The 16,748-nt window shown below is 34.9% G+C and overlaps 1 protein-coding gene across 1 annotated transcript; it reads right to left on the bottom strand.

Moving 5' to 3' along the window:
* Positions 1–7,498: 7,498 nt before the first annotated feature.
* LOC149244679 (uncharacterized) lies at positions 7,499–9,584 on the bottom strand. The gene has a single exon (XM_089374962.1). The coding sequence runs from the start codon at positions 9,378–9,380 to the stop codon at positions 8,178–8,180; it is 1,203 nt and encodes a 400-aa protein (XP_089231088.1). The 5' UTR covers positions 9,381–9,584; the 3' UTR covers positions 7,499–8,177.
* Positions 9,585–16,748: the final 7,164 nt, after the last annotated feature.

Below are 16,748 nucleotides of genomic sequence, written 5' to 3'. Positions count from 1 at the left end.
CACCATTCCCACGTTGGTCTTAGGTTGAGAAAAATGGAGTCCACCAACCAAGGATTTCCCCTTGGAGGAAATCCTAGTCCTTTTTCCTCTTGGAGAGATGTTGGTGCACCTCATATGGCCATATTGTCACTGCCAGGATTGACGATTGGCTTGCCAATATGGCTCTTCTCAACCTCCGTCATTCAGAACACTGTGATTCCTGAACAATTGAGTCAACAACTGAATGATACTAAAGTTACCCCCCAACCTTCTACTCCATCTGATTCTCCCTCTCCTCCTTCCTCTTCGCTTGATGAAGCTGGTAAAGCCAAAAATCAAGTAACTAAGAAGGAGAAGAAGGAGAAGGAGAAGAAAGAGAAGAAGAAGAAGGAGCCAAAGGCAAAAAGGGGTAACTGGGCATCGTCTAGTGAAAATCCACACACTGCACCATCCAAGCCTAAATCTCCATGTGTCATTTGCAAAGGAGACCACTATCATCGAGATTGTCCTTGCATCCCTCAGATCTTAAGGGACTGGTCTCCTCGTTTGCACAATCTGGTGTCATCAACCTCTGAAGATCATGTTGAAAGTACACCATCAACTAGTGAAAGCGAAGCATTTGGGCAGAAAAGGAAATGTAAATTTCCTTGTAAACTATGTGAAGGCGATCACGTCATCCACCATTGTCCTTTCCTAGATGAAGCTAAAAGAGTTTTGGATAACCATCTGGCTTCACCACTACGGCTTCCTCCTGGATATAAGAAACTCTTGCCGAGTCCGTCACTAGTTGAAAATCCGACCGACACGCCATTGTGGTCGGTCGAAGCATCTGTCATTGAAGATAAACCCGCTGAATCCATACCAGACGAAAGTCAAAAGGTTGAGGCAGCAGTCGACCCGGTCTTGTCTTCGAAAGGTCCATCTTCAGATGACACAATCACCGAAGAGAATGAGAACGACACCGTTCAAATTCTTTTTGTAAACACAGACTCCGATGAACATGGGGGCAATCTACCCGTTCCTTTACCGCAGGAAGGAAGTTTGTCAGAGTCATATCCGGCCGTCTATTCAGTCCCACCTCCAAGCAACCTAGTCGTTTCCTTCGATTGGAATCTACTAGGTAGACCCCGTGTACCAGCTAATGTACCATTCCGAATCATTGTACAAGCTTACAAAATGATCATTGTCGGTACCATCATAGATGAAGGGGCTTCTGTGAGTATCCTTTCCTCAATTGCTTGGGAAGCGCTTGGTTCACCATCGCTTCTGCTTGAGATGAGAAATCTGATAGGCTTCGACAAAGGAACCAGTCGACCATTAGGGATCCTTCCCAATGTACCCATAACATTGAGAAGGAAACCATTTACATGAACGTAATGGTAGTCCAAGGACCTCTAGATTATAATCTACTCCTTGGGTGCGACTATATTTATAGCATGGGAGCCATTGTCTCCTCACTCTTTAGAGTAATGTGTTTTCCGCATGAAGGCAGAGTGGTCAAGCTCGTAGACCAGCTTTCGTTCCCCAGCTCACACATAGCTAATAGTCAAATGCCATCCATAAATGGTCTTTTCACACAAGGAATGTCTCATCAATCTCCAGTCCGTCCACCTGAAGTGCGCGAGTGATTCGGGAGGACATGACTCAAACTTAGGGGGCATGCACCCTGGTCTGTTTCGGCAGGAAAACCTTGGGTATAGGGTAAATTTCTGCGAAATATTTAAGACTGGTCCAACACCCATCCGTGTAGGAAGAGGGAGTTAGACCGGGATAAGATTTTTCCTCAAGGTTAGGTGATTGGAGCCTTTGTCCAGATGGACTAAGCCGAGGAAGTGTTTCTATCTGTTGTGCGGATGGAAACTATCTTGTGAATACAAGAACTTCTAAATGGTAACCTCGGAACTTTACTTCACTATACCTGGGGGCATGCAAACCTTTTTGCCTGAAAGTAAAGAGCGACCATTTATTTTCTTAGTTTGTAGTTTCTCAACCCTTTAAGCTCATAGGATTGGTCATTCCTAGCTTGCATAATGAAAGGATCCAGAGAAAAGTTTCGAATGGTGCAAGCTCCTTAAAAATTGAACCTATCGATGAGACATCCTTATTATATGACTGGCATGAGCAATTTTTATGTGAAGTTCAAGCTCGTTAAAAATTAAACCTTAGCAATGAGCAAATGTTCCCCCAGAGTTTACGCTCATTAAAAAATGAACCAATTTCCAGTAAATAACCATTGTGAATGCCTTATCATCAACTTTTTGAGCCCTGGTCATGTTCTTACCATCACCTCCACTCTGTTTTAGTCTATCATTCACCTCCATTTGATTGTTTACCCCTTTTGAGGAACAGCTGCGAAGAGTGATCTTGTAGCCATCCTCGTGACACTACCGTGAATGGAAAATTCCAAACCTTACCTGGAATTAGCTGCTACCTGAAATTATCACTCATTCCTCAAAAGATGAGTCTCCTTTAAGCTCTTTTTATTTGACTCGTAAAATATGAAAAGATTGCCGAGTGATTGGCCTCTCTAGCTCGTTGAAGCGACCGAAAGTGCTATCCCTCCTCTAGATTTTAATCTTTTTGGACTTGAGGGATTATTACACAAAAAGATCGAGTGCTTGTTTTGTTCGGCTCGTTAAAATTACCGAAAATTTATCCCTTTCGTATTATTTTATACTTTTTCGGACTTAAGGGAATATATGACGAAAAAGGATTATTGGAGTTTCCTTTACGTCCTTTTCAGACTCTCTAAAATTGAAAAGGACCGAGTTATCTTTGTTGTTAAACTCGTTAAAACCGAATAGCGACAAACTTGTCCATATTGACAAGAATGAGTTTCACTGTCGCTAGGCTCGTTAAAACATAGCGACGAGTTTTCCCGAAAGGCAAATTATAGAACAAGCATATGTTATCCTCCTCAAGCTTGACAAAAATAAAGGGGTACTGGTCAGCAATGATTAGGGAAAAATTGGGAAGAAAACTTGAAGAAACTTTATTGGTAGCAAGTCGCTCTTGAACATGACACTTTCACTCCACATTCGAGTCAGGTTGGGTTATTCTGTTCATCAGTCATATCACCATTGGTCCATCACACCATCCATATTTGGGGTTAACGCTACCAATACATGTCAGTGTCGCCGGTATGTTCAAGAGAAGTCGCTCAGAGAATTCACCTGTGTCTAATCCGCTACAATACATTCACGATCCATTCTTTCATGACCGCCACCCTGAACCCTGTATCATCAGATCATTTTCACCTCCAAAAATCATTTACTCCATTCTGTGTCATAGATGTGGGATTCATTAAGGCCTTCCTACGACGGGTCACTTCTTGTCGACATCAGCTCATTATCCAAGAAGTCGACTTAGGAACAACCCTTTCAGTACTTTGAAGCTTGCATGCCTCAATGGCAAGTTTCTCACTTCCAGCGATAGGTTTACATCAATGGCCTTCGACCGAAATATTTTGCGTGGTGTTTGACACCAAGTCCCTTTTCACACCACGCGAATTGTATTATACTACCTTGAGGGTCATCATCATTATCAGTGATTCCTCTCGTGCCTGTTAACATCTTACATCATCAGCCGGTAATTAGGCGATGTCTTTCCATGTTCGACTCCAAAACATCTTTCACATGGATCGACTTGCACTCTGAGTGAAGATTGGATGAGTTTGAAGACCCCGGATCTAGTTTCATCCATCCGGGCTGCGATATATTCAGGAAAATAAAGACATCAAATGTACATTGTTGCTGCACAGATGATCATCCGAATCAAAGGATGATGACTCTATCAGAATCATTAGTCTACGACACAGACGGTTGTCTGTCTCATGTACATGAAAATGAATTTATAAAGCTGAGCATGGGAATGCCCGCCTCAGCTAGATCATGAAAAATATTATGAAGATAATGTGTTGTATTGTATCTTATTACAGGTTGCCTTCTAGCTTGAAAAAACTTCGGATCCTCATGATAAAGCATTTCACCCGACATCAAAAGATTAACGACCTCATGCTTTAGGGGGCAACTGTTATAGACATTTTTGGGCACTGCAACCCCAATCATACATGTCCATAAACCAAGGGCTCCTAAGTCCCTAAAAGTGTTGTTTCATACCCTACAGGAACAAGGTCAGTTCATTACATCATCTCCCAGAAGTTCTCCATAGAAAACTGCTCAGAACTGGTCAAAGCTAGACCATAAAGATTGCCCAGTGTAGAGGGTGCGATGCATCCCACATGCTCAGTGAAAAAGGGTGCGATGCATACTAAAAAGCCCTTCTGTAGGGTGCGATGGACGAGAGTAGACAAATGGCAGAGACAGTTTGCAAGGTGGATCGTCATGGAATCTTCCAGAAACTTCTCCTGTGACACTTGCCTCTCTGAATTCGCCCAGGGATGAGTAAGAGATCATCAATCTCCAAGTGGAATCAAGAACTATCAGAGAGAGGACACTAATCAAAATACCAGAAGCTGACTCACCCCCCTACAATCATCTATATATGGATCCCTCATCCCAGAGATCCAGAGGCTGGAATTTTGTATCTTGTAAGGAAGTGCTATTGGTTTCTTGGTGGAATATCATAGTGTTTGGTGATCTAAGCTTTTCATGAGGTGAAATAAGGGCTTTCATGCTGGAGGATGACGTTGGGTTAGAACAATTGGTTGTAATCCTCTTTGCTATTCTTGATATTAATAAAGCTATTCAAGTTTTCCTCCACATTCTTGTATGTTTGATGATATATGCATTTGTGTGGTCAATATATATCTGGTCCTATATTGTTTATGATTGTAGATCTCTGTTCTTCGACAGTATTATGCTGCTTTGATTCCACAGGTGCTCTTTGAAGCTAGGTAGACGAAGGAGAAGCGGCAAGGATCTGTCAGAAGGGAGAGGAACCGAGAAAGGAACCAAGCACAAGACTGAGGTTGGTGTCCTTCATTTCCCTCTTATCTACTTCTCTTAAAGGAAAACGAAAGTAGTTTTAGTTTGTTTGTTTCTAAGATAGCCACCAGTCTTAGTGGGACTAGCAGCTCCGAGTGGACACTAGATTTCCCGATAACAAGCTTAGAGGACATGTGTCACTAATGTATGTTTTTTCTCTTTAGATGGGCTCATTGACTATTCTTTGGGAAACAAGTAGGGAAATTTTTCCACCGCGGGAGCAAAAATATTCTGAACAGGATGAGAAAAAATATGTGTTAAGGGAATGATTTTTTTCTTTTCCTTATGAATCTTTGTAACTTTTTTTTCATTTTTTTTTGTCTTCTCATTAATACTTGTCACAATTTCCCATTCTGTTGAGAAATTTATTTGCAATCCTTTTGTTAGCTCTTATCTAAATTTTTCAATAGTGTTTCATTCTTTTATCACCAATTTTTTTTGTCTCTTCAATTTCTTCTTTGATTTTTGTAGCCTTTAGGTTCAAGATATTCATGCAGGAGACTAGGAGACCATTGAGTTTACAGACACATGCAAATTGTATGTATGCTTCTTTCTAGCATAATCATTTGTAGCATAAACATGAGTTGTGATGCCTCTTAAAGAAATATTTGTCCAATTAACTTGCTCTAAAACTATTTTGGTTCTTTTATTAGTATCTAGCAGTTGGATTTCTTCTTTTATTATTATAGGAAGGGCTCTTGACTATTTTTCATCTTCTTATAATACTATGTCTCTAAATGGAGGAAATGTAGAGGTAGATTCAGTGTTTTAGCACTCTAAGCTTTTCCAATTATGCCTAGGGGTATTGGCTTTTACTTGAGATTTCTTGCTTGCTTCTAACATTTGTAAAACTTTTTCTTCTTGCTTAGCTTCCCACGCAAGGAAATTTTTCCAACAATTTTCTTTTTGCATGAAGTTTTTCCATTTTGATGCTAATTTATTCTTAATTTCTTATGGAGTTATTGAATTAAATTGTACTAATGTAGGGTGATTGTACAAATCCCATTTTATCATCTTCTTCATCCAATTTGGATCTACTTACCGTTTTTTGGCTCCTCTCATAAGTGAGAAAAGCTTATGCATTTCAGGTATTGATGGCTTTCTTATATCTTCTGGGATCGAAATGTTGAATCTACATTTAGGTATGATGGAGTTAGTTTGTTCTATATAACCTAGTCCACATCTTGGACTACTTGGAGGTTGGAAGAAACTAAAGATCTCTTATAGCCTTGGATCTAATGTTTCTAGGGATTACACGTGATGTATCATCAATATATAGCCATCATGTGGAAAACCAATATCTACACATTTTGGATGTGGATAGGGATCAACAGAGGTGGACATAGGCGGTGGAGTATTAGTTCTAGGATTATGATTTTGGTGCTCAAATAGAATTGGCTGAGGAGATTCACCATGCAAGGCTATTAAACTCTTGAGAGAAATGATTTGTGTGCAGTCAGGACATTTAATGTAGTATGGAACAAATCCCAAAGACTGGAATAATTGCTGTAATGCAAAGTGCATACATCGTGGTCGTGTGGTTACAGATGAAAATGAAATGACTGCAGAAGACGTTGAATCTTGAATATTTGCATAGGTAATGGGTTTTTTTTCAGCACTTTGGGGACATCTATAACCCAATGCTATGGAAATAACATATTTTAGCATTTGATAATATGATGTTCCATTTTCTGGTTGAAAGGATTGGTTAGGACACGAGTGCTAGATTGGGATTCTTGGCTAGAAGTATGGAAAATGGCTAGATATATTGTGTTGGTATATTAGAAACATCCAAAGTCTGAATAAAAATATTTGTTCTTTAATCTCTCACATCAAAACCAATCATTTTAATTTAAAGGCCTAGATGCTCATCACAGGAAAATAAGAAAAGTTGTATAATTATAATAAGTATTTTGGAACTTTTAGTGAAAATTTTGTAAAATATATTTTTTAAATTAATTATATATATATATATATAGAGAGAGAGAGAGAGAGAGAGAGAGAGAGAGATATACACTACCCTAAAAAAGCCATAACACATTATGATTACATAAAGTTCACAATTACATTGATGTTTCCAATAAATAACTCATACAACTAGTGTAATTAAACTATTTATGCACATTAATTTAAAGTCTAAAATAAGAAAAGCTCACCTCATATGTTCATTTATAACTTTTAATTTTTGTTACCTATTACTATCAAATCTAACCATTTGTAAAAAAAGGAGTTGTTTTTAGTGCAATTTTTTGGACTTTTCTGATAATTGATGTGAAATTTTGATTTTGTTATTTAAATCAACACCTTGAAAAACCCTAAATCAACACCTTGAAAAACCCCTAAAGCACTTCGATTGTGCACAGGCTACTCATCAAACTTATGATTTCAATAATTTTTACTAAATTCTAAAAAAATTAGACAAAAAAAACATTATAAAAACTTTCAAAAAAAATCTCACTAAAAACAACTAATATTATAAATATTACAAAAAGAAATATATTAAAAAAAACATACACAAATTATATAAATATTACAAAAGAAATATATTGGAAAAAAACATACACAACCTATAATAGTTGGACACGTTCCATTAATAATAATGAAAACACATTTAAATAATACATTGAGAATAAAGGTGGGCAAACCCAATAAGTACAATCATTATATTTATGTGCCCTACCCTCCAGACGAAAAACCGTTGCCTTATTAATTCTACATATATTGAATGCTACAGCCATCAATATAAATATAATGGGTGACTTATGCTTGCCTCGATATTCTCGTCAGCTACTCACCAGAGAAACACAATTAATACAATTATCCTTGTGAATTAACACCATCACACAACTATAACTACCTTATAAATTATGCTTCCTCCACAGCAACTATCAAATTCACAATGACAATCAATTCTTCTGAACTAATAAACAATTAAGTTGCAGTCATCCTCTGCCAATTTGCTAGCTCACTAACGAACCAGCATTGCACAACTCATATTATGAGTTAAAACCATCACACAATTAACCTCATGAATTATGCTTACTCAACAGCAATGGATTCACATTGACCTCGCTCTACTCAGTGATCACATCCACGCCGTCGATGACTCTGCAACTACACATCCGTTCCACCAACGGAGATTTATCTACAGTGACTACACAAATTGGGTGGCTTCTGCAAATCTCAAAATCAACCATTTATTTCATGATGCCTTATCTGAATATTAAACACCATCGCATCCCGTAACTAACCTTATGATTTATGCTTCCTCTGCAAAAATCCATCCATGATTACCTTCATCTTGTACTCATTGGATTGAAGATCCACCGTTCTGCTGTTATTATTCCTCTTCATCTCTATCATCCTTTGTTCTAACAACAATGGGAAGAGATACCACCAGGCCGATGCTAAGAGGATTGCACAAAACCGGCCGTAGAAGACCAAACAGAGCAGCGTGATGATAATCACAGTTGCACCAAAACAACAGTCGTTAGCCATGGCCGGGCTGGTCCTCCTGCAGAAGCTGTCTGAATCCTGTGGTCTTGGAGATCTGGTGGGCTGATTTCCCATGGACACAGCCCTTCTGAAATTTTTAGATTTAGACTGATGATTCATGTCCGCACGATCGATTTTTTTCTGTTTCGCGGTCCTGGGAGAAGCCGAAGACGAGAACTGGATTGGCTGCACATGAGCTCTCAAAAGGCTGTTGGGTGTACTCACAGAAAGGCCCAATACTGGCTTTCTTCTGCTGACCTTAGACACATCTATCAGCTCCGCAATTTCTTCAACGCCTCCTTCAATCTGACTAGTTTTAGGGTTTCTAGCGTTTCTAAATAGCGTTGTAAAATACGAAACCCTAGTTAAAATAAACTTCTTAATACACATCACATTGCCCACGGCCATGAGAACGGCTATGGCCGCTGCCGCAGAAATAGCCGCCCGTCTCATCCAGATCGCAATCAAACCCAAAACCCCAAAGGTCGTGATCTCGAGAAAGCGAGACGACGACATGACCAGGCTATGGTTCCTCTCATCAAACCTAGAAATAGAAATATTTTTAGATCGCCCATGGATATCATTCCCTTCATAATTTCTCCTCAATTCCCCGTCCTTCTCCTCATTATTCTTCTCTAGATGTCCCAGGCCCGAAGCCCCAGCAACATCTAAGCCACCGTTTTTGTTCCCAAATCCCTCTCCGGGTCTCACCACAATGGGAATCCATTCGTTATTCGAATACGCGAACCTAACCAGGGCCTCTGGCGCACCAGTCTTCTTCGCAATATATTCTCTTTTCGTGGAAAGCTCGGCATAAACGCTTTCAAACCTGTCACGTCCTAGGGTCGAATAAGGATTGGGCCTCTTTCCATTTTTCTGCCCGGATCTAGGCCTCGGCGAGATAGAGTTTTCTTCTGCTTCGCCTTTCACCGATATCCTTCCGGATCGCATTAATTTCATCCCTGAGATACACAACCAAATTATATCCCACAACGAAAACACAAAACTGCACTAAAAAATCTCCTGATCTCAGCAACTCCTAGCCTTAGCCTCCCTCTGAAAGCTTCTGCCGTCCGCCATATTGTTGTCTCATGCGGACTTCACTTCCTTGGAATGGTTTAGCTTAGGAAACCAGTTTTATAAGTTGTCTGACACATCTCTCACCAACAGTGATTGTGGATAAGAATAAAATTAGATGGTACCTTGAGAGGATTTCCATGATTTACATAACATAATTTGTGATCAGCTAATTATTGAAGAATGTAAACTGTAGAGAAGAAGCTTCTACTACTGGACAATCAGATATAATGACTTCTAGGCCTAGTCAGTTGGATGCAACCAGTCTTATCTTGACTTGGTTGCCTCTGCGAATTTGTTGAGCCCTATCATAATTTAAGTTTTCTTCTCACACGTGACGAACAATCAGACCACCACCAGATCGGAAACGACAAGTTCTCAAAGCTCCATTGTTATTATCGGAATCCCAAAGTGGTACCTCCTCATGGTGATCCTTAGCCGCAAATTCGAATCCGTAAACGCCATTTAAAAAAAGTTGTACATCTTCGAAACTGGAGGCTGTAAGCTATTCGTTTCAATGTAACTATTCACAATCACAATTTCGTTGTTTCTGGTGATTTCTCTGAAGCAGGTTGTTAAAATCTTTTGACTTTTGAACACCTTCTTAGAGGATTTGGGCCACTGAGAACAGGCTGACTATTTATTCCAATTTTTGACACGACTTTTTATCCCAAATTTTGGTGCGACATCGAAAATGGAAACCAGCGAAAAGGAAATTATGCACAATTACGAAGTCTTGAGATTTTAATTTTTAACTTATTTGAAAGGCTGTTCCTCTACTTTCTTTTAATAATGTGACAGAGAGGTCAGCGAAACCATGCAAGTGTTTAACGGTTTGGGCAACTAAAAGATTCCGAGGTAGGAGATATGGGAGATGTTATTGTGGCCTGTGTTGTTTTGTTGAGGCGGACGATATGACAGAAGCGGTTAATGTGGGCTCGGAAGTTTATTCTCTTAATTTTAAAATTTGATATTATATTAGTTTAACTTCATTATAATTGTGGCTTAGCAATCGGATCAAATAAATAAATAAATATTTTTAAATAATAAAATTTAAGGAAAAAATTGTATTTATAAAAATATGATTTTTTTGGACACTTTATGAATGAATGGGGAATTGCCAATTTAAATGAATTTAAATTGGTTTATATCAATATTTTGATGGGGTGGAGGAATATATGAAGATAGAGCTAGTATGGGGCTCAATCCATCCTACCAACTTCCAAGGCCATTAAAAATGGGGTGGTGTGTCTTACCTCATGTATTATAAGTGAGGCATTTAATGGGACATTACATATTTGTACATTCTCTTTTAATTTTTTTATTGTTTAATATCTTACATTTAAATGGCAATATGTTTTGATTTATTTATGTCACTTTTTGAATATTCGATATTTTGAATGGTGCAATTTGATCTAAAAGAGTTGATGTATTATATACTGGTGAAGAAATATAGTCTGTGTAATGCTAGTATAATTTTGTAAAAATGAATATCAATAATGTAAAAATCTCAACTTACAAAATAAAATTTGGTTTATATCAAATTATAAATTGTAATCAATTTGGTTTATACCTTAAATTGTAACAATATTTTTCCAATATTAAACAATAAATATTTATTTTTAATTTTTTTTTTAATTATAATCATGTAATAAAAAAATTATGATATTTCATTTTACTATTTTTATTACAATAGATATATTGTCAGTATAAACAAAAGACATTATGTAATAAATAAATTATAATATATATATATATATATATATATATATATATATATATATTTTTTTTTTTTTTTTCTATTAGATATAATATCTATAGCAATGAAAGAGATTTTAACTTTTAGTTTTGTAAATTTCCATAACCTAAAATCCAAATTCTTAGGAATATATTTTTTGGTAATAATAAGTTTTATTTTATTTTTGGCCACTAACTATTCACCATAAAAACCTCACTTTAAAATAATAACTATTAATACTTTAGCAATATCCTCTTCTTGATCTTAAAAAAACACTCTAAGTGAATTAATCTATATATTGTAAATGTAAGATAAATACTCGAATAGATAGGTGTATCCAACCACATTCCTAATTTTATTTATATATATATATATATATATATATATATATATATATATATATATATATATATATATAACTAAAGGAAACTAATATGTGTAATGTAAATCTAAAATTAAAATATATACTTCAAAGTGCTAGAGAATTTACACACTAGTGTTCTGTGCATTCAACATCTTATGATATAACTTTAGTCATCCCTAGATTTTGTCCAAAGACATTCTACAATTTAAATGTGGAAAAACCTTATGTCCAAAATTATGCTCTACTAAATAATTAGATTAATTGAACCAAAAAGAAATTTACAACCCAATATGGAGGAGATAGCACCCCCATAGTGTTACATTTACAAATTATAAAATAATACTTACATAAACCAAATAGAAAATAATAATAACAAAAAAAACCATATCTATCATGAATAAAAATACTCTCATTTTCTCTTTAGTTTTACATCAACTTTATCTAGAAAGATAGAATAATTAAAAGTAAAATAACAATAGTAATTTATTTTATAATCTTGTTCTTCTTTTTAGTATAATAGAAATGTGGAAATGCTTCACTATTCAACACTGGCATCTAAAAATAATATTAATGAAGTTGACACTAGGATCTAATATTATAGTCGGATATCAAGGAGATGTGTTAATCATTTTATGTTGATTTGACATGTGGTATTTGATATATATATATATATATATATATATATATATATATATATATATATATATATATATATATATATATATATATATAAAATTATTTTAATGTTAACCATAAATAAAGTAGTTCCCTTTTGCTAGAGGATTCAACAACTCTTTTGGTCTCAGACTCATGAGGCATAGGTTTGATTGTCACTAATACTACTATAACCCCTAGTTGGGTTTTCCTTGCCTCCATCAAGCTGTCATAGGTTGGAAAGCTTTACATTTTCAAGACCTTACTAATTGAGATGCGTGACAGATAAATTGGATTATTATTATTTTTATTATATATAGAGAGATTTTATCCCATAAATATATGCTTCTTATTTCTCAACATTTCAAAATGGTCATATTAAGTAAAGTATTTCAATGTCAATTATATATATTAATATAAAATATCTATATATATATATATATAATAAATGAAAGCAAAAAAAATGCTTATTATTAAAACATTTAAGTAATGTATTGTTCAAGAAAGAGATGTGTAATTTCTTCCATGCTTAACATGGAGTTAATACATAATTTGTGTGTATGTATATAACTAGTTCTATGTTAATCTCAAATTTACAAATATAAAAAAAAATCAAAATTAAAACTTTTTAATCAAATTTTATATTTAAAAAAATATGTATCAAAAAAATTTCTATCTTTTTAAAAATTTAATAAATTCAAGATTAACATATCTCTATACTAAAATATACTAAAATATATAGAAATGATACCATTATATTGTTATTATTTTATCATTTTAATGAAATCTTAACAATTAAATTAAATTAACAAAATCTCCTTCATTCAAGCACCTCTCCACGCATAATGGAACGTTATTTGTTTTTTTATAATCGATATAGTTATTTGTTTTGTTTTTTTTAAATTGCATTTCAAATTTTAATAAAATGTTTAAAAATGGTAAGAATTCTACATTATATTTCAAATTATATATGAATTCAATTTTATTTTTATACATATTTTTTTAAATAATTTAAAGAGATATTATTTTTTTCCCATCTTAAACCGCTATTATTCATATGTAATTACCAATGTACACTTTCAATCTCAAAAGAACCAATAAATAATTCCACGACAAGAGCACATTTTTCATAGAAAAGAGCACATTTTTCATATAATATTATGTAGCATGTAATAAAACATTTTTTTATAATATTGTATGATACATTGAAAATATTTGTTACCAAATCGAAATACTTTTAATAATTCAATGGTTTCTATATTTTTATGGCCAATGACGTCTTTGTATCTATAAATTCATATGGTTACGGTTATATTTTCGATAATTCATTGGTTTTTATTATGTTACATTGAAAATATATGTTACCAAACGGAAATATTTTTAATAATTCAATGGTTTTTATGTTTTTATTGTAAATTGTCTAATTTGTATCTAAAAATTTATATGGTTTTAAAAGATAATTTCCATCTTCAATCTCAGGTTTGAACCTAAAATATGTTAGCAACTAAACCATAGTCAAATCAATTGGTCTATACCTTCTATGTCAAATATTAAGATTTGTTGGTGTGGATAGCATAATGTGAGGGAATTTATAAGAGTTTATTTTTGTTATTATTTTTTTAGTTTAAAATTTCATTGATAATCCACAAATTACATAGTCGAAAGATGGTTGTTCGTCATTGGTCTACCACATGAGAAACCATATCAACAACAAAAAAATACCATCAATATAATGCAGTTTTAGAGCTAAAATAAAACATGTCATACTATATATAGTTTTTATAAGTTATCTAATTTATGGGATGAGTAGCTTGCAACCAAAATTTATAACAAAAACTTGTTCCAAATGTCATAAGAAAACCTAGTGAAGATTGTAACATAAAAGAGAGGAGGGGAGCGAGATTTCCATCTCAATTGAGTGAGTCATGTACTTATTGTTTATGCCGAGTGACGAGCCCAAATCAAATCCTACTTCTATGCCAGCCAAATGTCCCTTGATGTCAACCAAATGTACCTAATGTCCCTCAATATTCATCATGATTTTATATTTTGGCACGGGATTCCAACAAAACCCCGCAAAGGGGAATATTCAAGTTCCATTATAGACCTTTATCGTGTGGAGGTATTGATTCTTCCTGCGATGCATGTTCCCAGTATCTAGCACCTAGGATGTAATCTCCTCGAGCATTTTTGTGTCTGACTAATTCTAATACTCCTAAATATCTTCATCCAATGTATTGAGGTCAAATTGTATTTATTAAGGAGTATAGTCATGATAAAGGCGAGTAGAAGATTCAAAATATAATGGAGCTCTTGCACAACCTAGAGAACCCTAATCTCCATGAGCATTATGACATCTTGCTTCATAGTGGGTCATGGAAATCGAGAGAAGGAAGCAAGACAAAGATTTAAAAGACCATGGAATCTGGGGGTCAAGTGTACATAGTCAATAGGAGACTTTGAGACCCCTTAAGCCAACTAACAAATATGAAACCTTCTCCATAAAGCCTGGAATCCATTCAGTGAATTACAATGCTAAGCCTTATATAAGCTCCATGATAACCCTAAAACCCCTTATTAATCCCTAGATACTGGGTGAATATATTTCTATTATTATATTGCATGTAGCCTTAGTAGATTTAACCAATATAAAGTAATCTTTATTGCTGAATTTATCCACTACTGCCATGATAGAATCATGTTTCTTGGTTATCTTCGAAAATCTAGTGATGAAGTCCATATATATGACTTACCATTTCCACTTCAGAATTGGATTTGGTTACAAAACGATCGTTGGATGCCTACACTCTACCTTTACTTGTTGCACTTCCAAACACTTAGCAAGTTATTTTTCAATTTCCTTCTTCATTACAGGCCAATAATATGTTTTCTTCATGGTTGTCGTCATCCTTTGGTAACCAGGATGCTTGAATAAGGTCTCCTATGAAACTCATCCATTGCAAGATTTCTTAGCTCGATTGTATTAGGTACATAGTTTTTGTTTCTGAAAAATAGTATGCCATCATAATTGAGCTAGTAACTTTTGCTTAGAGATCCATCTAGTTGATTTTCCCAACATTTTTCTTCACATATTGGTAATGTTCATTATTAATCACCCCCTCTCTAATTCTTTCCTTCATGTCAAATGTGCATGTGCTCAGATTTGTTAGGTGAATCTCTTGCACACTCTTGTTGAGTTCATATACCATCTTATTCTCTTTTCCCTTGATGTTTTTAATTTCAAAATAAAACTCACTCTGCAAAGCCAACCACCTAACTTGTCTAAAATTCGACTTGGATTAGTAAAACAAATATTTTAGTCTTCCATGGTCTATCATTTGGACAAATATCTTCTCAATAAATAATGTTTCCACATATTTAAAGCATGAACTATAGCTGTCAGCTCCAAGTCATGGGTGGAATAATTATTTCATTTAGCTTCTATGATTCATAGAAAACCACATGTCCTTCTTGCATCAAGATTGCATCGAGCCCCTCTTTACAAGCACTAGTGTAAACTACAAAATATTTTTCTCGGTCATTTATTATCAAGATAGGTGCACAAGTGAGTAACTACTTCAGCTGTTCAAAGCGAGTAACACATTCAAGAGTCCATTGAAATTTCATTCCTTTTCCTTATAAGGAAATCATGGGATGCCCAATATTTTATAATTTATGAATGAATTATTGATAATAACTAGCTAATCTCGTGAAGGATCTGACCTTAATCACATTCCAGGGAGTGGGCCATTCCATTGTTGCTTTGTTCTTCTATGGATCTACAACCACATCTTCTTTTGAAATAATATTTCCTAAGTAGTGAACTTTAGCTTGGAAAAACTCACATTTGTTGAGTTTTTCATCCAACTTATGCTCCCCTAGCATTTGTAAAACTACTCTCAAATGATATTCATGCTCTTCCTTATTATTTGAATACATAAGAATGTAGTCCACAAAAAGCAGTACAAATTTATCTAAGTAAGGCCTAATAACATTATTCATCAGGCACGTGAAAGTTTCTATGGAATTTTGGAGCTCAAAGGGCACCACTACAAACTCAAAATGGTCATACCTTATATGGAATGTAATTTTGTGAATTTATTCATCCTTAACTCTAACCTGATGATACCTAGATGATAGATCGATTTTAGAAAATATAAAAAGTCCTATTAGTTGTTGAAACAAGTTGTGAATAGTGGTAAACTGATATTTTTTTCTTCACTATCACCTTATTCAGTTGTCAATAATATATGCAAAATCTCAACATACCATCCTTCTTTTTAACAAAAATAGCAAGGGCTCCCTGAGGTGACATGTTTGGTCGAATGTAACCCTTCTCTAACATTTCCTTTAATTGCGTTTTCAACTTGAAAATCTCAGGTGTGCTCAAGTGATAAGGATTTTTTTTTGTTTATGACACTATTCCTAGAATCAATTCAATAATGAAATCAATGTCTCTTTAGGGGGGTAGGTGTGAAACTCATCTTGGAACACA

Source organism: Pinus tabuliformis, chromosome 8 (genome assembly GCF_031772625.1).
Source record: "Pinus tabuliformis cultivar Carrire ecotype Pingquan chromosome 8, CPIR1, whole genome shotgun sequence".
Taxonomy (NCBI): domain Eukaryota; kingdom Viridiplantae; phylum Streptophyta; class Pinopsida; order Pinales; family Pinaceae; genus Pinus; species Pinus tabuliformis.
The sequence above is the reverse complement of the archived record's forward strand: the minus strand, read 5'-3'. Positions and strand labels throughout refer to the sequence as shown.

Coding starts and splice junctions, on each gene's coding strand:
- LOC149244679 (XM_089374962.1), bottom strand. CDS start 9,380: ATGAAATTAATGCGATCCGGAAGGATATCGGTGAAAGGCGAAGCAGAA.